The 21,714-nt window shown below is 36.0% G+C and overlaps 1 protein-coding gene across 3 annotated transcripts in view; it reads left to right on the plus strand.

Moving 5' to 3' along the window:
* The window catches only part of TMEM117 (transmembrane protein 117), a 452,362-nt gene that overhangs the window by 282,387 nt on the left and 148,261 nt on the right, over positions 1-21,714 (plus strand). For all 3 annotated transcript variants that reach the window (XM_088025581.1, XM_028123175.2, XM_028123176.2), the window contains one exon: positions 17,231-17,328. In XM_088025581.1, coding sequence (XP_087881707.1) covers positions 17,231-17,328 — 98 coding nt within the window. The remainder of the gene's footprint in view (positions 1-17,230; positions 17,329-21,714) is intronic.

Here is a 21,714-nt window from a genome sequence, read left to right on the forward strand (position 1 = left end):
CCTAGATTGTGGAGAAAACGCATGTCAATTGGTTGTTAATAAATATATGTTAAGCTCCCAAAGATACGACATGAAAAATTGATTATCCTTTCTCTGCTTCTGGTTAATTAAAAGTAGAAATGAGGTATGCATGGGGAGGGGAGGCATTTCTCAAGTGCAACCAGCTTCTATACGTGCAGATTTAAAAACACACCAGAGAATCTATGGGGTTTAGTTGGCTGTACACCTTTGAAAAGTATCAAGTATCTTTATTCTTTCTAGAATTAATTACTTCTAGACATTAATCATGCCTTCCTAGGAACAATGATGAAAACTTGAATTCTTTGTTAATGCATTGTGTTCTCTCCAATGCTAGAGTGGGGGTTGTAGAAAGGGTGTGGAAACATTGATCTGTTACTGGGAATATTATAAACTGGGACAAAGCAACAGTAACCAGCATACCACCTCCCAGTACAAAATACCTTGGCTATACAATTAAAAAAAAAATCAAACAAACATAATAAAAACAACAATCTTTTCAAAACCATGATCTTTTTAGGGAAGTAAAGAATATCCTGAGATCAAAAATTGAATGACTCAAACCCATAGTAAGGAGTGGGGCATTGATTGATAGGCTCCAGGGCATCTGCCAGTCATTAGTCACTGAAAACTCTTGCTTTATTCTTGTGTGAGAGAAAGGAGACAAAACTGAGGGCCCAGATAAGATATGTGGTCAAATCATAAATAGTAAACATAAAGCCAGGAACCCTGAAAAGCTACATTCTCAGTGAGACTGTTGACTGGAAAAAAAAAAATTGCCCCAAATAAGGAAGCATCTTAGAAACTTCGTTGTTTTGTCATAGGTTCTGGAGAGAGGAGGAAATGAAGTCCCCCCACCCCCAAGAATTTTAACCATAACGTGTGTCTCAAGTGGATGGATGGCCCAAATGCTCACTACCTGCAGGTTTTTTAAAACCCCACATTAAGAATTTATTTTAAAGTGATCCCAGGTGAGACGTTTCTTTAGACCCTTCACAGAAGCATAAATTCTCTCTGGAGAAGCACATTAACAAATCAATCCTTAAAACATCTACACAAATCAAATGCCAGTAAACATAATTGCATAACAAAAAATTACAAAACATACAAGAAACAAGTATCATGAGTAACAGCAGTAAATATAACTGGCAGAATTAGACTACTACACAGATTTCAGTTTTTAGAATTATCTATATAGAAGATAAAATATTTTCAAATAATATATTCAGATAAATAAAGAGGGAATTGAAAATGTAAGTAAGGAATGAAAGATTGGGTCATTTGAAAATGATCCCCCAAGAAACTTTCAGAAATAAAACTAATGATTAAAATGAAGAGTTTAGCTGTTGGGTTGAAGAGAATATTAAAGAGAATTAGTAAAGTCTAAAATACACCAGAAATATGTTTTTCTAGAGTGATGTACAAGGAAATAGAAAATAACTAAAAGAAGGTAAGAGACATGAAATGAGAGGTTCTACTGTTCATCTCATCAAAGTTCCAGAAGGTGAAAATAGGATAGGAGAGAAGCAATATTTGAAGGAAAAAAAAAAAAGACTTAGAATTTTCGCTCACTGTTGAAATGCATCAGTCTTCATCTTCCAAAATCACAATAAATTCAGAACAGGAAAAAAAAATCATACCTAGACAAATGAGGTGAAACTACATATTATCAAAGGAAAGATAAATTTAAAGGTAACGAGAACAAAACAAGAGATGACAGTTCATTTCTAACTAGTAACAATGGAGGCCGGGAGAATATCTTCCATGCTCTAAAAGAAAATTATCTTGTAAGAGTATACCCCATAAAAACTCTTTTGCAATGATAAGAGCCAAGTAGCAATTTTCTGAAAAGTAAAAGAAACTATCCTTAACAGACCCTCACTGAAGAAATTTCTCATGGCAACATTACCAAAAAAAAAAAAAAAAAAAGTGGTCCTAAAAAGGCAATCAGATTTAAGGAGGGATTTGTGAAAAAAAAAAAAAAGTTTCATATGTTATTAAATATAAGTAAAAATTAACTATATGATTTCTTTGTTAAAAATAAGCAAGTGTTAATAAAAGCCAGATGGAACTAAAATTCTGGGAAAATGTGCATATAAGTTGGGAAGGGTTGATCAGACAGAGTTCAATCACTCTGAGTTCTTTGAATTGTTTGGGAGTAGAGTGGTGGTATTAAATTAGTAGATTTTACTAATTTATATATGCAGAAAAAAATTCCTAGGGACTAAAAATGAGGACTTTAGTATCCAAAACAATAGAGAAGAGAGGAATGAAATTCAAATAAAAAGTCAATCAAAATTGAAAGAAAAAAGAAAGGTTTCAGCAACAGAAAATATAAAATGAAGTGATAGAAGAAATAGATTATTTTGGCAAGCACAATAACTGTAACCTTTCTGTCAAAGGACAAAGATGGAGAGGTTAATAGCTTTAAAGCAATTCCGGCTCTATGCTTTGCATTAGTTTTCTATTGCTGTGTAACAAGTTACCACAAACTTAGCTTAAAACAAGACCCACTGAAGTCAGAAATCACTGTGGGCTACACTGGGTTCTCTGCTTAAGACCTCTTAAGTCTGAAATCAAAGTATTGGCCATATTGGCTCTTATGTGTAGGGTTTGGGGAAGAACACACTTCCAGGCTCATTCAGCTTTTTGGCAGAATTCAGTTCCTTTGGTTTGAAAGGTGGAGGTCCCTATTCCCTTGCCCTCGCCACTCCCAGGTCCCCCCAGAAGAGAAGACCACCCTTTGCAATAAATCTCCTTCAAGCTTCAAATCTGTCTGATTTCTTCCGTTACTTTTATTTTTTTATTTTTTTATTATATTATGTTAATCACCATACATTACATCATTAGTTTTTTTTTATTTTTTTATTGTTATGTTAATCACCATACATTACATCATTAGTTCTTGATGTAGTGTTCCATGATTCATTGTTTGCGTGTAACACCCAATGCTCCATGCAGTACATGCCCTCTTTGATACCCATCACCAGGCTAACCCATCCCCCCACCCCCCTCCCCTCTAGAACCCTCAGTTTATTTCTCAGAGTCCATAGTCTCTCATGGTTCGTCTCCCCCTCTGAATTCCCCCCTTTCATTTTTCCCTTCCTACTATCTTCTTTTTTTTTTAACATATAATATATTATTTGTTTCAGAGGTACAGGTCTGTGATTCAACAGTCTTACACAATTCACAGCACTCACCATAGCACATACCCTCCCCAGTGTCTATCACCCAGCCACCCCATCCCTCCCATCCGCCACCACTCCAGCAACCCTCAGTTTGTTTCCTGAGATTAAGAATTCCTCATATCAGTGAGATCATATGATACATGTCTTTCTCTGATTGACTTATTTGGCTCAGCATAATACCCTCCAGTTGCATTCACATCATTGCATATGGCAAGATTTCATTCCTTTTTATGGCTGCATAATATTCCATTGTGTGTGTGTGTATGTATATATATACATACACATATATCACATCTTCTTTATCCATTCATCTGTCGATGGACATCTTGGCTCTTTCTACAGTTTGGCTGTTGTGAACATTGCTGCTATAAATTTGGGGTGCATGCACCCCTTCGCATCACTACATTTGTATCTTTGGGGTAAATACCCAGTAGTGCAATTGCTGGATCGTATGGTAGCTCTATTTTCAACTTTTTGAGGAACCTCCACACTGTTTTCCAGAGTGGCTGCACCAGCTTGCATTCCCACCAACAGTGTAGGAAGGTTCCCCTTACTCCGCATCCTCGCCAACATCTGTCGTTTCCTGACTTGTTAATTTTCGCCATTCTGACTGGCATGAGGTGGTATCTCATTGAGGTTTTGATTTGGATCTCCCTGATGCCGAGCGATGTTGAGCTCTTTTTCATGTGTCTGTTGGCCATTTGGATGTCTTCTTTGGAAAAAATGTCTGTTCAATGTCTTCTGCCCATTTCTTGATTCGATCATTTGTTCTTTGGGTGTTGAGTTTGATAAGTTCTTTATAGAGTTTGGATACTAGCCCTTTATCTGATATGTCGTTTGCAAATATCTTTTCCCATTCTGTCAGTTGTCTTTTGGTTTTGTGGACTGTTTCTTTTTGCTGTGCAAAAGCTTTTTATCTTGATGAAGTCCCAATAGTTCATTTTTGCCCTTGCTTGCCTTGCCTTTGGCGATGTTTCTAGGAAGAAGTTGCTGTGGCTGAGGTCGAAGAGGTTGCTGCCTGTGTTCTCCTTTAGGATTTTGATGGACCCCTATCTCACATTTAGGTCTTTCAACCGTTTTGACTCTATTTTTGTGTGTGGTGTAAGGAAATGGTCCAGTTTCATTCTTTTGCATGTGGCTGTCCAATTTTCCCAACTCCATTTGTTGAAGAGACTGTCTTTTTTCCACTGGACATTCTTTCCTGCTTTGTCAAAGATGAGTTGACCATAGAGTTGAGGGTCCATTTCTGGGCTCTCGATTCTGTTCCATTGATCTATATGTCTGTTTTTGTGCCAGTACCATCCTGTCTTGATGATGACAGCTTTGTAATAGAGCTGGAAGTCCGGAATTGTGATGCCACCCGCCAGCTTTGCTTTTCTTTTTCAACATTCCTCTGGCTATTCAGAGTCTTTTCTGGTTCCATACAAATTTTAGGATTATTTGTTCCATTTCCTTGAAAAAAGTTGATGGTATTTTGATAGGGATTGCATTAAATGTGTAGATTGCTCTAGGTAGCATTGACATCTTCACCATATTTGTTCTTCCAATCCATGAGCATTGGAACCTTTTTCCATTTCTTTGTGTCTTCCTCAATTTCTTTCATGAGTATTTTATAGTTTTCTGAGTACAGATCCTTTGCCTCTTTGGTTAGATTTATTCCTAGGTATTGTATGGTTTTGGGTGCAATTGTAATTGGGATCGACTCCTTAATTTCTCTTCTGTCTTGTTGTTGGTGTATAGGAATGCCACTGATTTCTGTGCATTGATTTTATATCCTGCCACTTTACTGAGTTCTAGCAGTTTTGGGGTGGAGTCTTTTGGGTTTTCCACATAAATTATCATAACATCTGCAAAGAGTGAGAGTTTGACTTCTTTTTGCCGATTTATATATGTATATATATATATATATAATGTGCGTATATATATATATATATATATATAGCTAATCAACATTTTATTGTACTTATGGTTACATCCAGATGTAACCAAAAGAAAAACAAGGGAATGGGAATTCTAAATACAAGATTTAGAATTGTGGTTACCACTCGTAGGGATTGATGGGGTAATTTGACTGCAGACAAGTAACAGAGGGCTTAAAAGCCTTTGCTTTGTTCTGCTTTTTTTCCAAGGTAGGTATTGGGAACCTGCTCTACAATTTATTTTTCTTTATTCCTTACATATACATTATGTACTATTTGACATATATATATAACATCTTAAATAATTTTAGTGAATATGTAGCTACATCTGATATATTAACAAACAACAGAAAAGTTTGATTAAAATGCACTAGGTTTAATTTTTAAAGCACATGTATGCCCTAAAATCAATATTTTATTTGTATTTGAGATGAAAATATGAAGCTTTATTTTTGTTTTTTATTTTTTTTAAAGATTTCACTTATTTATTTGACAGAGAGAGACACAGCGAGAGCGGGAACACAAGCAGGGGGAGTGGGAGAGGGAGAAGCAGGCTTCCTGCGGAGCAGGGAGCCCAGTTCGGGGCTCAATCCCAGGACACTGGGATCATGACCTAAGCCTAAGGCAGATGCTTAATGACTGAGCCACCCAGGTGCCCCATGAAGTTTTATTTTTAGACACTGCTGATACGTAGGATTTCTTATTGCAAAGATACACATTCAGGTTATTGCTTTCAAATTTCTAAGCTTGTTATTATGTCACCCAAATATTCAGTGCATAACATTATAATTATATGTCTTCAGGCAACAGTATAACATAGAGTAACACTTGCTTAAACTTAAAAGCCATGTTACTTGGTGGTTGCCTTACTTTATAATCGCTCAAATTCTGAAAACGGAACACAGTTGGTTATGTCAGATGGATGACTCTCAGCCTTTTCTTGGACTTACTAACAAGTAGGAATGGCAGCCCAGCTGAACTTCTTTTCATTCCACTGGCCTATATAACTTTGTCTTTGTTACCCTATAGAGTTGTCTGAAACATTTTGAGAAATGGTATTATACAAGCAGTATGGTGGGCTACATAGTGATGCGGAGTCTGGGAGACTGAGCCAACTCTTTTGACTGTCATTAAGACAAGCATGTAGTAGGCATTTCATTCAGAGAACTGGAATGTTGGGATCCTTAAAATGAGATTGAGTTTCCTTTTGAGGAGACATTTGCTCTTTCTGTGTTCCAAGGGCTCCTTGGTGGATAATCGTTCTTTTAATCACTTTTCTAAAGACATCCTTTATATACCTCCCTATTGGTTCTCCATTCATACATACTGTCACAAAGCCTTCATATTATGGTACATTTTTATGATTGATTTCTCTAGTACCAATCACTTATTTATGTTAAGAAGACAGAGAAGGTACGCATGCTGAAGACTATTCATTCTTTCAAGCCAGATGCCAAAAACAAATGTTCAGCAGTGTAATACTGGGCTACTGTCATTTGGTAATTTGGGCACCCATAAAGAATACCATGTCAGAAGATGGTGTAAATATTTTTCTGCTGGCTTTTTGCTCAGCAAAATCAGTAATCTCATTCTTTCTATTTATTCTAAATTATAATTTAATGTGGTGGAAAGCAAATTGTACTGGGGTATGTTGTAGTTATTTTGCATTTGTTAACACACTATTTGAAGCTCTGCAGACCTTGCCTGGGAAGGTACTTTTTGATTGTGTATATTTCTGTATTCAGGTGATTCAGGTATCTTTTTCTAAATGCTTCTGTATCTGAGACATGCCCAATTTCCTTACTTAATAATAAAACAGTCCATGACTCATTGTAAATCAGTAGGGATCCAGCAATAAGGTGCAATACATCACAAAGGCAGTGCAGGCTATCATTGGAGATAATAAGCAGGTGCATTAATATTCATGCTTTATGAAACCCTGGTTGTGCTTCTGAAAAGGTGTAGAATACATTCCAGGTTTAATGTTCACCAGTAGAAGTTTGCCAGTGATTTTCAGATACTTCTTGTAGCAATTCATTCAAAGCATATCTAAGTAATTTAGAAAACGTTCCTCCATGGTTTCCATTTACTTAATTTTTACTAAGCTAATGTTCCTCAGTGAGTACGCATAATCCTTTCTGGTTGGACCTTGGGTCTTTCTTTGTCTCAGTGGTAAGTGCTATTGTGTAAGACTGATTGTATATGCATGCCTGCACATGTGGTGGAGTGTGTGTTGGGGGCTGGGGGTTAACAAAAGGGAACAAACTACATGCATTGCCCTCTAGAGTACTAGAGGGACTTTCCCTAGTGGGAAAGAAATGCAATTTAGATTTGTTTTTGCCTAGACTGACCTAGGACGGAGGATAAGAAAATAATGCTATGCTCCAAGGGATGCAGAGTTACCGATGCATAAGGGTTCACAGCCTGGGCACTGTCCAACTCCTGAGGCTGCCGTACACCATCCTCCTCCAGAGTTGTTCAACACAAAAATAAGGCATATGGAAGTGTACTACTTTCTATTCTTTAAAATATGTGATTCATATGTGTCCTTATTTGGTTCATCTATAAATACATTTACAATAAAGCAGATATATTGTACACATGGATAATATGAGTAACTATGCATCTTAGGCTTAATATCCCTCTTGTTTGAAATCATATTTGACTTCTTTATTCTTCCAGGAGTTGACAAAGACCATCTCTGCCTCTTTTTAGAATCTTAACTACACATGTCCTGTGTCTTCCTACCTTTCCAGGCAATGAAGGGGTGGGGTTTGGAGGAGCAGGAATACTCTACCATTCATGTATTCCTCCTCCACCTCCTCCTCATCCTGTCACCACTACCACCACCATATCTGTTAGCATCATCATCACCACTAATTGCTAGAGAAGCTTTAAATGCAGAATGAGGAAGGAGCTACTTGGAGTGTGCTATTTATCCTAACCTTCCCCACTGGTCTGTTCTGTATTCTGTGCTCCTCTTAATTCTCTTTTGTTCATTCATTCATCCATTTATCCTTTTAGTCATCCACCCATTCAGTAAATGTTTACCAAGAGCTTGCAGTATTAGATATAATGCTAAATGATGGGGACAGAGTGTGAACAAAATGGATAAGGTGCCTACCATCATGGAGCTTATACTCGGAGTAAGTGAATTAGCAGGGCTATTTTAGCTAGATCTTCTAGCTTTTATAGAATCTCACTTTATGTTCAGGGTATAGTTGCTAAACATGGGATCTTTAATTTTTCCTATTCTATATGAAGAGTTTTTACAGTATCAGCCTCTGTCCTTACATAATATCAGGCCTTTGATGCGTGGAGCTTAAGTTTCAGGAATACAGGGAAGTTTCCTTGACACAGTCTCTTAGGAATCTCTCAATTCCTCAATCCCAGCAGACCTTTTGCACTGCTGTTTGGCAATAGAACATATTTGCATTAGAAGATGCCAAGATTCTATAAGAAAAAGGTAGGATCCCAAATAAGATATGAGTAACAAAAATCACAAGAAGGTTTGCTTATTATGACCATATGTTGGGTTTGTTACTGTGTGACCATTCTGAAAAAATAGGATGGATCATCCATCCCAAATTTGTTTAGATATTGAGAATGAAGGTGTCCCATTTGCACCAAGAAGATATGAAAAGGTTTATTCCTCACATAGGGAAGGTTCTGGGGAGAGCATGGTGGCTCTCAGGGAGATCCAGAAATGCTTGAGAGGGTCAGGTAAAGAGACTGGCTTGGGGTTTTTATGGTGGATATGGGGTGGGACCAGGGTGAGGGTTCCTGCACAGGGTTTGAACTTCCTGCTGGTGCAAAGGAAGGAGCACCAGGATTTTCTTACCAGTTTCCTCAGGTGTGGGGGAAGAGCGGAAGAGAGGGCAGTGAGGCTTAAAAGTTGTCAGCAGTTAAAAATTTAAAAAAAAATGGAGCCTCATAAATAGAGAACAAACTAGTGGCTGCCAGAGGGGAGAGAGGAGGGAGGGATAGGCAAAATAAGTGAAGAGATTAATAAGTACAGACTTTTAGTTATAAAAAGGTCATGGGAATGAAAAGTACAGTTTAGGGAATATAGTCAATATTGTAATAACTTTGCATGGTGATACATGGTAACTACACTTTTTGTTGAGAACATTTTGTAATGATATGCTTGTCAAATCACTATATTGTATACCTGGAACTAATATTATATGTCAACTATACTTCATTTAAGAAGAAAACAAATTTAAAAAGAAAAAAAGAAAAGAACCCTAAAACCAAAAGAGAATGAAGTCAGACTTACTACAGTTATGATAATGTTGGGAGGCATTTGGGATATAGAGCTGCAGTGTGGATAAGGACTTTTTATTAATCTGCTTAGAAGCAAAGAAGTAAAATGAGCAATTGGAAGAAACACTGGAGCCCTAATCACTGTCTTCTCCTCCTCCCCTGTTTAAGTGTTGACATTTTCTTGTGTCATTGGTTTGTGACCAGTGGCTCATAACTCTTGTCAGTGCTCATATTCTTCATAATGATAAACAGTCTCTCTTCTTGGACTGGGTATGTAAAGATGCACTCATTTTGATGTTGGCTTTTGCTATTGGTAGATGAATATATTCTGAACCATAATTTTGGGGGGAAGCAAAAGTCTTCAAACATAAATCCTGCTGTTACAAATTAAAAGAACTTTGTAATTTTCTACCCTGTCCCTGAATGAACTCCCCCTAGGGAATTTCAAAGCACGTGTCAGAATATGGGTTTGGTTAGTATTGAAAACTTGGTGTTAATTGCTTGTTTGTACTTTGTAAGTGCCCAGTACTGGCTAATAATTCTATCTAAATAATTTTTCTGGCATGTACCTATATATGTCTCAATGAAATTCACATAAAAGTGGCATCAACAAAGTGAGGGAAAGAATAATGCAGTGAGGGGCACTGTGTCACTAATAGTTTCAATTAACTTTCTTTTCTTTTTCTTTTGTAAAAAGTATTTTATTTATTTATTTGAAGGAGAGAGCAAGAGAGAGAGCACAAGCAGGGGCAGCAGCAGAGGAGAAGCAGACTCCCCGCTCGGCAGGGAGCCCGGCATGGGGCTCGATCCCAGGACCCTGGGATCATGACCTGAGCAGAAAGCAGATGCTTAATCAACTGAGCCACCCAGGTGCCCCTCAATTAACTTTCTTAAGTGGACAAGGAACTAAAAAAGAAACAAAAATATCTTGGTCATGATAACAATTATACAAGGACCTTTATCCAAGTATTTAAAAAGTAATTATAGAAATGCATGAAAATCATCTGTTGCTGATGGCATATTTTGCTATAATTTTCATGAGATAGGAGACATCATCAAATTGGAAAACGATTATGCCTATTATTTTTAAGAGCTGAAAATTCTACCTACTAAATACCCGTATAGAATGCTTAGCATTCCATTGGCTAAATACCTTTCACATCTCACTTATATACTAAATATGGGTAGCCAGATACCCTAATTAAATTTTATATTATGACATATGATGAATGTAAAGCAAAGCTTTTCTTCAAATCCTCTCTCAGAAAATCTGAAACTGCCTTATGTTCAAATTCCTGCAAATTTCATATTATGTTTAGTTATTTTATTTTTAACAAAGTTGTATTTGGGAAAGATGATCTAAAACAAGGTTAATTACAAACTGATTTTAAATGTTATTAGGTCATCCGATAGGTACTATTTAAAAAAAGAGACAATATCACAGATGTAGTAATTATTTTTGATGATATGGCCTCAGAATTGCCAAATTTATGTGTCATATAAATAAGTCATTTAATAACCACTTCAAATAGCAATATAGAATTTTCATTTTAAAGTAGGAAGATTTTGGCAACCAACCAAAACAACATGGAGTACAAGAAACAGAGATGCTAACTTTATCTCAAATAAGAGTAAATCATATCTTTAACTCTGAAGAACAATCTGTGATTAAGGATTGCCAAATGTAGGGTCTGTCAACTACGTTTTAAGACAATGCTAAGAGGAGATTCGGTGACTACTGATCTCAGGCAAAGATGGCAAAGGACAGTTCTCCAAGGCAGAGGCCTGGAGCGATAGAGATGGGGAGTGATGACTGAGATGGACCCTGCCCCTACCCCCAACATGAACCTCTTGCAGAATGCTAGTCCAAAAAAGAATTCACGTCATTCACATGGCAATCAGTTCCAGAGGAAACAGCATGAGAATTTTGTCTCTAAGAATAATAGAGGAAGAAAATAACAAGTAAGTCCAGTAGCAGCTGAAGAACCCTTCACCAGAAAAATGATACTATGAACCAGAGGAAAATTATGATGTAAAAAAAAACCCCAATGAATTAAAAAAATTAGTGAAGTCATTGTCTTTATAAGTTTTCAAAGCAATAATACAGAGATTTCTCTTTCAGGGAAGATGCTGTGAGACAATAGAAGATGAAATGAGATGGTAGGCTCAGGAAAGAAATGCAGAAGAAAGAAAATTAGAGAAATAAAGGTCAAATTGGACTTTCTGCAAACATTAATTGACACACCCAAATTCACAGTAGGGGACATGACTGAGTGAGTGAAATTAAAAGCTAGAAAGGGAAGACAGAGAAAACCAGTATCTGCAGAATTGTTTCTCTAAAGAATAGAACTAAAATAATGGAAAGGAAAAATAATAGTTAATGATTCTTAAAAGACTTAACAGAGTAAAGAAAGACTTGAATCTTTAGACTGAAAGAGCCAATTGTGCCTGGAAAGGTGACAGACAACAATCAATAAACAGCAAAATAATTATACTCAAGATAGAAAAAGGAAAACTGGGCATCTAAGCAAGGAAAACCAATTCACCTGTAAAGATGGAAAAAAAAATCCAGTTTTTACTTTTTTTTTTCCCCAGATTTCTTCATGGCATGCCTCAGCAGTATTAAAGTGAAGCCATGCCTTTAATTCTAGGTTAAAAAATAGTGATTCAGTAATTTTACACTCAGCCTAATTATTAGTCAAATATAAGAAATTAAACAATTGGTTGGAACCTACATTGTTCTCATGACCCCTTCCCGAAGAATATGTTGTAGAACAAAGCACAAGCTTTGGAAGCAGTGGAAAAACTCCAGCAGAAGTACTGGAAAAGATCACTGAGTCAGTATAATTGTAGGACTAGGGTTAAAAGAAATGCCTAGTTTCCGATTATAAACCAGAATATAGGAGTATTCACAGACCCTAACAATGCAGAAGTGATGTATAGTCTGAGAAAGTATAGTATTCTGATTTCCTCATCTTTTATAGATGAGGGAAGAAGATACCATTTAAAGATGATGAATAAAATAGGGAAATGAGATATTCAAAGAGTCAAAAAGTTAATGGGTACAATAACGTAAGTATAATAAGGTGAGGAGGGAAAGAAGGCAGAGGGAGAAGAAGTAAAAATTAAATAATTTGGTCAATGGTCATTTGTGAATAAAAATCTAAATAAGTAATACATACATCAAGTGAAGTTTAATTATAAAGGTAATTAGAACAATATAGAAACATTTTATATTTCAGTGGAATGCAAATAGTAAATGTATGGTGAGAGAAGAAAAAAAATGATTTACTTATTTTAAATTAAAATTTATTTTTTTATTAATGATAGTCTAGGAAGCTTTCTTTCATCTTTAAAACTTACTTGCAATTTTATGAAAAATTTCAGCGTTGTCTTAAAATTTAAGAAAACTTCTGTCAAGCTTCTTGCATATGTGACCTGAAGGATTTAGAAGAATTTTCCAGAGATTAACTCTGGCTCTGTACACTTGAAACCTTACTTAAGAGGAAACTAAATAGCTGTATCTGTACTGATATATGATGATGTTCAAGATATATTGTTAAATAGAAAGAAGTTGCAAAATAACATGCAAAATTATATGTATGTGTTTGCTCATCAATATTCTTAATGTGTATGCTTGTGTATTAAGAGAATAGCGCTTATTTCTCTTAAATGATGGTCTGCTACATAACAGCGATCTCAAGAGTGGCACCATGTAGCCATAGTCATTGTTTTTATATTATGACCTTTTCTCTCTATTAAATCAATATTTTTCATTAACCTCACATGCTTAACATAAAACTATATCAAATAAGACTATAGTACAGTATGTAGTACCCGTATGTGAGTAGTTTATAATCAAGCTAAGAATATAAAACGGGCAAAACTGGAGAATGATACAGGATGCAAATCAGTGCTCAGTTATGTTACATGCATCCTCTATGAAACCTTCTCAGATTATTGCAACCTTTGGCAGTAGGTTTGACTTTTCACAGCCATTTTAGGCTGTGACATATTTTAACATTATGCTATTTCTTTATCATTTTCTAATAGTTCAATATATGATAACCTTTCTTTATGGAAGAGATGAGACTGATGGCCCTCTTGACTATAAATCCAATTATTTAACACAGTCATATGAAGCGAAATGATTAGGTACTTCTAGTGAATAACAAAGCACCAATTATTCTTAGAACACCTGCTCATATCTATTGTGTGTCCATACATGATGGATAAGAAACTGAGGTACAGAGAGGTTAATTATTTTGTGCCAAATGGAAAATTAGTAAAAGCCAAAACTCGGAAGTCAGCCAGGCAGCCTGACTCCAGAGCTGGTGCCTGGAACAGTCCATTAGGTGTGTGACCCTGATGGGTTATTTCATCTTGCTGATTTCTCTTTCTCCATTGGTGGACGGTGGAAAATAATGACTCACTTTATAAAGTTGCTATGACAATTGTTTAAAAAAGTATCTCCAGGAGCTTTGTAATCCATGAAGTTCTCCAACAAATGTAAGATATTACTGTTGTCACGGCTGCTTTTGTGCTGCCTTTTTTGCCCCCATGTCACATCAGCTCAGCTCACGGGAGAGCAAAGTTTCCACTTAGATTCTTGTAGAGATAAATTGCTTTTACAATCACTTACTGACTTTTAAATCTCAACATTCATGTTCTTGCTCAGATTGCACAATACCCATGCCCTAGAATAGCTTATATTTTACTGAGAAAGACTACCTGACAAGGCATAATGTGATAGGCTGTAATGAAGTTCAGAGTTTTGTGCAAAGACCTCCTAGGGAGGAAAGGGAAAGGCAAGGACTGTGGCACTCAAAGAGTTAAATTTCTCCCAGCTTAGAAGGAAAGACCTGCGATTTTGAATTCTAATAATCTCCCTGTGGGAGAAGCATCAACAAGTTTCGTATTGTATTTATGCTACACAGCAACCTTTGTGCATGGTCTTTAGTCCTGCCTTTCCTGCATCTTTTCCCACAAAGACTGTCCTTGACCAACACCAGAAATGAATTTGATTTCTCTAATGTGGAAGGTAATTGGATTTTTCTTTATTGAATGCATCCCTTTAATGACTGTCTCTGTTCCTGCCAATTTAGCTGCAAGTGACCTGACATTGATCTGTTGATATGACTTAAAATAAAGAGTTGGAGCTGGGGGTGAAAAGGATCAGCTGTCTGGCATCAGGAAAAAAAATGTGCATTTTTTTTTTTTTTGCCTCATCTTGCCATTTTCCTGAGAAAATCCTATATCCTTGAATGTCATTTCTACAAAACATGCTGCTTTAATAATTGGTCATACAGCAACAGATTGCCTTCTTCTAGAAAATATAATAAGTATTTCCCAGAAAGTGCCCTGGGGAAAACATTGAAAATTGAATAAAATCCACCCCGTAATCATTCTGTTCCTTGGAAATATTTATTACCATGTAGACTGTTTCTGGAACCGGGTAAATATTGCTGAACAGAATTAATTAAATCTTTTAGGAAGCTGGTAAAACATGAAATATTTATTTAAGTATTTATTTACTTAACCTTGAGGTTTCATAAAAATAAAATTTGACACAAGAGTGGCTATTCAAGAAAGTTACAAAGGAGTAGTGGATTAAATTGTTGTTTGGAAGAATAACAATTCCTTCCTCAAGGGAAGGTGTGATATAAAACACTTTTTATGCCCAAGAATATATGGAATTTAAATTTTTCTACTTTTGCCTTTATTCACTTTTTAGTAACAATGTAACTCACTTGATTCATGCTTAAATTTTATTGTATCATCTTCCCTTTGTTAATTCTGACAAATATGGATTTTCTTTGATCAGAGATACAATGCATGGGCATTAGAGTGAGAAAATAAACACTTGCAATTTTAAATTGTGAAGTAGAAAATAGATGAGAAAATCATAAATGAATTTCTTCCTAAAAATCAGTGAAATCGATGTTTTTCCCTTTTGAATTTTTAATGTTAATTGTACTCACAATTATCAATGTAATTAACAATTTCAAGAAATTAACTGAGAGTTTGTATTAAAACCATTTATGACATTTGTTGAATTTGAAATTCAAAGCCACATCACACAAAATTATTGTAAGCCCTATGTTAGAGCTGGTATAAACCCGCAGTGTTACTCAGTGAAGAGCAATGAACTTCCTTCGGTTCTCATCAACCAAGAGAAACTTGGGAGTTCTAGTCTAAGACATTATGTTGGGAAAGAATATAAAGAAGAATTAAGAGTGAGTATTTCCTGGAGACTGGGCTCTTTAACCTCTGCTCAGTTTGCATTTTGAATGAGCATGTGAAGCCCTGGCATGTTTCCAGAGACAATTCTGGGCTGCAGTGTAACACAACAGGATGGGTTTGCTTGAGAATTGATGTGCCTTCCACAGAAAGTCCAGTACGATTGAAGGGGTCATTGATCCAGAAAGACTCCCCACTGAATAAAAATCTTTCATCATAAATGATTAAATCTCACCCATTCCAAGTCAGGCCATTGTTGGAAGTTATACTTAAGTGCGATATTAACACCTTAAGAGCAAGAGAGCAGTATATTTTAATGGATGATGAAAATTCTTCCTTACTCAATTCAATATATCTCATTCTGTATAAATTTTCTTAATTTTGAATTGGCCTTGTTTGTTTGAATGTGAACATTATTAAATGCAAAGCCAATTAATGAAATAATATTTTCTTCTCTTGAAGAGAAGGTAGATTTTCTGGAAAAAGGAAAGAGTTTGTGTATGAGTGTGTGTACACATATACAAATACGTTTTCCTTTATTAGAAGAAAGAAGGAAATTCATTCCCCATCCCATCAGACTTTTAAAAATGCTTTTATAATAGGTTACCTATTTATGATACTTTGGACATTTTCTGAAACTGTTAATACGGGATGTGGCCAATGAGCAATTTATTTTGTTTATGCATTTTTAAAAACAATCATTTAAGTGATTTATATAAAACCATTTTGTCATTTCTTCTTTAAGCAAATATTTTGAAGTCTTTTATATAAAAGAACCTTAGGCACTGAAAGGGATATAGGGACAAATCTTTACCTTCAAGGATTTTAAAGCCTAGTGGAGAGAGAACAAATGTACCCAGTAGGTAAAATAGAAAGTGGAAAGCAGTGAGCCACCTAAGAAGGATGGATCCAGAGCTCATGGTTGAGGGGGATAGCAAAGACGTCACAGTGTGTGATGGTGATGTGACTTTGCTTAGACCGCAGAAGGTGGGCAGAATCTGTGCACGTGAGAAAGAGAGGTAGAATATTTTTGGAAGAAGACATAAAACTGCAAATGACATGGAGGTGGGAGAATGTAGGCTATTAAAATAAATATTCTATAAAACTGGGTCAAGTCCCATACCTCACACATCATAGAAAGAAAAAATGGAGAGAAGGGAAGGTAATATTTTGACTAGTGATTTAGGTAAAAATCTAGACAGAGAAAGAAATATTTGGATTTTGGAGTTTCTGATTTAGACAATAAACACCAATAACTATGGTATTTTATTTATTATGTATGTTTTGTTTCTATGAGGAGGTTAATAGTACCTTAAAGAGGCCTTCTTATATAAGGTAATCTTGACTGATGTTTTAAAAAAAAAAATCTCAGTAGTTGACATGTTGAACAACCCTAAATAAGCTCATTCATTGTGTAAAGTCAAATGAACTACTAAAATTTTTAATTGAAAGAAGTATATTCTTCTTAATTTTATCTCTGCATATATTCTAGCATTAATACGTACATATTTTATTCTCGATAAAGTGCAAATTATATAAATATTTAAACCTAAATGTAAGATTTCTGAAAGTCTAAGTAAGTTCCTTTTGTTGCTTCAGGTCACTGATATGATGCTTCAGGACAAACCCTATCCTGATTGGGGAAAATCTGCAAGAGCTTTCTGGAAGAAAGGAAATGTTAGGATCATTTTATTCTGGTAAGAGATTATTTCATTTATTGATTTTTGCCTTGCATCATTCACAAAGGACTTGAGTTGGATGTAGTTTTTTTTTTTTAAGATACATAGAATTCTATGTAGAGAGGCATTTCCAGTGAATACTGTGTTTCATTAAGATGATTAAAATCATTACCCTAATTATTTTATGAATTACTTTCTGCTTACACATTGTTGCATATACACATTTACAAGAGATATATTTGCTAATATAGTAATACATATTTTACCAGAGGTAAGAAGGTTTTTGATTCAGCAAAAACAAGCTATAATTTTCATCAATGAAATCTGCTATAAAAATGTCTCCAATAAATTCTAAATTTCCAGTATATTTGACAGGATATAATTTTGCCTTGAAGAAGTTATACAGAGAGGAAACCTGTTTACAAATTGCATCTGGCTCATTGGCATTTCTTCTTTAGTGATTTCCCTTAGCTCTCCAACGCAATCATTGCAATTAAAAAATAATCCATGTCTCATAGAACTTTATCGAGTCGCCAGTATTTTTGTGTATTTGAACAAGTTTAAAAGATTTTATTTATTTATTTGACAGAGAGAGACACAGCAAGAGAGGAAACATAAGCAGGGGGAGTGGGAGAGGGAGAAACAGGCTTCCCGCCGAGCAGGGAGCCCAATGCGGGGCTCAATCCCAGGACCCGGGGATCATGACCTGAGCCGAAGGCAGACGCTTAACGACTGAGCCACCCAGGTGCCCTGTATTTGAACAAGTTTAGACAGAAAAGATAGGAATAAAGAGCCAGCAAGAAGGGCACTTCTGCCTGGCTGTGTGACACTGCCCAACCACAGAGTCAACCAGATATATGAAAATGTGCATGCACTAACACCCAGAGGTGCTGGGGTTGATGATAACTTGTGCTGGGTACATCCCATCCTGCTACCCTGCCTTTTGAAATGATAGAAAAAAAAATTTTGTGTGTTCTTGGATTCAGTTCTGGGGGTTGGTTTCTTTTTTCCTGTACAAGCTACAAAAATCAGGGGGCAAAATATACACTATAAGCTATCTTTGTGCTTTAACACTGTAATTAAATGTTGGTAGAGATATATGGCATTTTGAACTCAATTCTTAGAAGGTAAACAAAAGTAGATTTCAAATAGTGTTGTAAAAATGAATATGATTTTGTGGATGTTTATCTTGTCTCTATGAGTCAAGTGTGGCCTATTTTTATGGTACATTTAACCTTTATTTTTTTTTTCCTGCATGTCAGCTCCCCATGTAGTTTGTCTGAATAATATACAATATATAGAAAATATTTTTTGAGGGTATGTTTTGCTCCAGGCACTATGCTAAGTATTTAACATTCTATTTATTTACTTATTTAATCCTGACATCCCTACAATGTAGGCACTATTATTGTGAGCATAGGTCTCTGACTCTAGAAACCCAGTGTTTAGTCATTACACTAGACTACTTCTAGGAGAACAAAGGATATATCAGTGTGCAAATTTCCAAATGATTATCCTTAATCCCTTTTTAGGTAATGGTGCTATATTAAGAATACAAGATTCTGGGGAGTCATTCCACCCTACAGAATTCTCTACAGAGGTTTTAGGAATCATAATTTAAAAAAAAGGTAGAGGCTAATATTAAAAGCGTTTATGGACTATCTTAAAACAATATTAATTTACTATGATTACATAAATTTTATATTATTTAATGCATCTTCAAAGGCAGCCTGCTGATTATTGTTCAATGTGGCCAGTTACTCAGGTCACATGTATACTATTTGCAAAAGAGCCATGCATATAGTAATCTGAAGGCCCCTCTGATTTTTGTCATTAGTTACTTTTAATTGCAATTGCTATTTCAGAGGAAAGGGATCCATACTGAATTTTTCCTTACGCATCTTAGTATGTTTTCCTTGAACATTATTACTCAGATCTATATGTTACCATCTCTTTTATACAGATGGGTTTATTTTTGACCTACATGATAACATAGCTCCAATCAATAACCTAAAGCATATTTTAAATATTATAAAAATAATTTGTCACTGTCAAATAGATAACACTCTTTTTTTTTTAAGATTTATTTATTTATTTTGAGAGAGTGAGAATGAGAGAAAGAGAGAGAATACATGAGAGCGGGGAGGGTTAGAGGGAGAAGCAGGCCCCTCGCCGAGCAGGGAGCCCCATGCGGGACTTGATCCTGGGACTCCAGGATCATGACCTGAGCCGAAGGCAGTCGCTTAACCAACTGAACCACCCAGGCGCCCAAATAGATAATACTCTTGAATGTAGAGCAATTCAATTCAATAAATTCACACTTACTCTTGTAGTCTTGTAGATAATTTTGTGAAATTGTCGATTATTAATAATATATTTGGGAGGTGGCTTTTCATTGTATATTTCAAAAGTAGTATTTCAAATCATAGAGAACATAAAATAACTAGAGGAAAATTCAAATGCTACTCTAAAAATATTTTTCCTATTTTATCCATTTCTATACAGTTAGATTATCTTGTCAACAGTTTTCATGGTTTTTTAAAAAAGGAAAATCTGATGCAAAAAGTTGAATATGGAAATTATGTGGGAAGCAACGCAATCTTCTGTTTTGTTCATACTTTTTGGATAAAAGAGATTTAACAAGTATGAAGGGCATTTGTTTTCTTAGCTCTAGGAGATAACATACAGAAATCATTGGCAAGGTTTCAAATGAAACAAAAAATAGTATTTACACGTTCTTGTGTTACCCACTCAAAAAAGAGGTGTTTTCTTTTGGTTTTGCCCCAGTTAAGGAAAGAGAGATTAGTGTGAAAAACCCATGCTGGAGAAGAAATTTTACAAAGGAAAGCTTTCTTAAGTTGCAGTGTGATTATGTGCAGCAGTTTCATCAGTACAACATGCAATTTTGTTCTAGTAAACTCACATTTTACCTACATGTAGCTACTTTAACTCACAAATGTCTGTCAGAAACGATTTCCTTTGCAATTGTGTGGCTTAGTTCTTCCTTGATTCCTAGTGATAGATATCTCTACAGTGAAGAAAATGGTTCCTATTTCTTCCTGTAATTGTGCAAATGAAGCTGCTGTAACACATGGGCTTTTTATGCTGGGGTGAGACTATATTGTCTTTGTATATGAAAATACTAAATGGGGCGCCTGGGTGGCTCAGTCAGTTGAGCGTCTGCCTTCGGCTCAGGTCATGATCCCGAGGTCCTGGGATCGAGCCCCGCATCGGGCTCCCGGCTCAGCAGGGAGCCTGCTTCTCCCTCTCCTCCCTGTTCCTGCTCTCTGTCGCTATCTCTGTCTCTTTTCTCTCAAATAAATAAATAAGCAAAATCTTCAAAAAAATGAAAATACTAAATGGAGAGGGAAGAATATTTATAGAACTTCCCTTCCAAAATCACTTTCCCAGCCCTTTTGATAATTAAAAAGAACAGACATCTAAGAATTTAAATCCTAGGTTAATTCCATATACTGTTTCTGTTTTCCAGAGGGTCTATGAAAAACATTTCCCCTCACTTGTATCTGAAGCAAATATATACATAAACAAAGAAATAAAAAACGAGTAATATGCACCTGAAACCAATGTAACATTGTGTATGAACTATACTCAATAAAAAAGATTAAAAATATTAATATCAAGTAATATGATGTTTATATTAGCTTCTATTTCCCCATTTTATTTATTCTCTAGTGACACAGTTTGTGTGCTTTTGATGGGAAGCATCTTAAGCTAATATTTCCCATTTTCGCTTTGCTTTAAAAAAAAATAAGGGAGACACTCTTCTGTGATTAGTAGAGGAATTGTCAGAAGGAGGGATTGGGAAATCTGGTGTTCATTGGGGCTTCACAAATTCTCCACTTCTCTGCCTTCCAGACACAGGGGAGGATTTCATTTTTTGGCCCCTTCTGACCACATGACTTGCTTTGACCAATTAATATGTGAGTGAAAGTGGCGTTTGTCGTGTCGAGGTAGAAGCTTTCCTCCTCCCCCTCCTCCTTTTCTTCTTCTTCTTCTTCTCCTTCTCCCCCTCCCCCTCCCCTCCTCCCCCTCCCCCTCCCCTCCTCCTCCTTCTTCTTCCTTATTTAAGTAGGCTCCATGCTAAGCATGGAGCCCAATGCAAGGCTTGAACCCATGACCCTGAGGTGAAAAGTCAGATGCTTAACTAACTGAGCCACCCAGGCACCCCTAGGTAGCATCTAACTGCCAAAGAGGCGCACTGAAGGGAGCTCTCTTCTCAGGAGCAACTGTTGTTTACATCTAGGGGGAGCCCGCATCCTTTAGAGAACCAAGCATAAACCAAGCATTCTTAACAACACAGTGGTCATATAGTGTGAGTGAGAAATAATCCTTTGCAAATGTTAAGCCCCTGAGATGTGGGGATTCTTTGAAACTGCAATCCTG

This window comes from Eumetopias jubatus, unplaced genomic scaffold (genome assembly GCF_037043125.1).
Source record: "Eumetopias jubatus isolate StellerSeaLion01/CBP00866 unplaced genomic scaffold, mEumJub1_p1.0 scaffold_8, whole genome shotgun sequence".
NCBI lineage: Eukaryota > Metazoa > Chordata > Mammalia > Carnivora > Otariidae > Eumetopias > Eumetopias jubatus.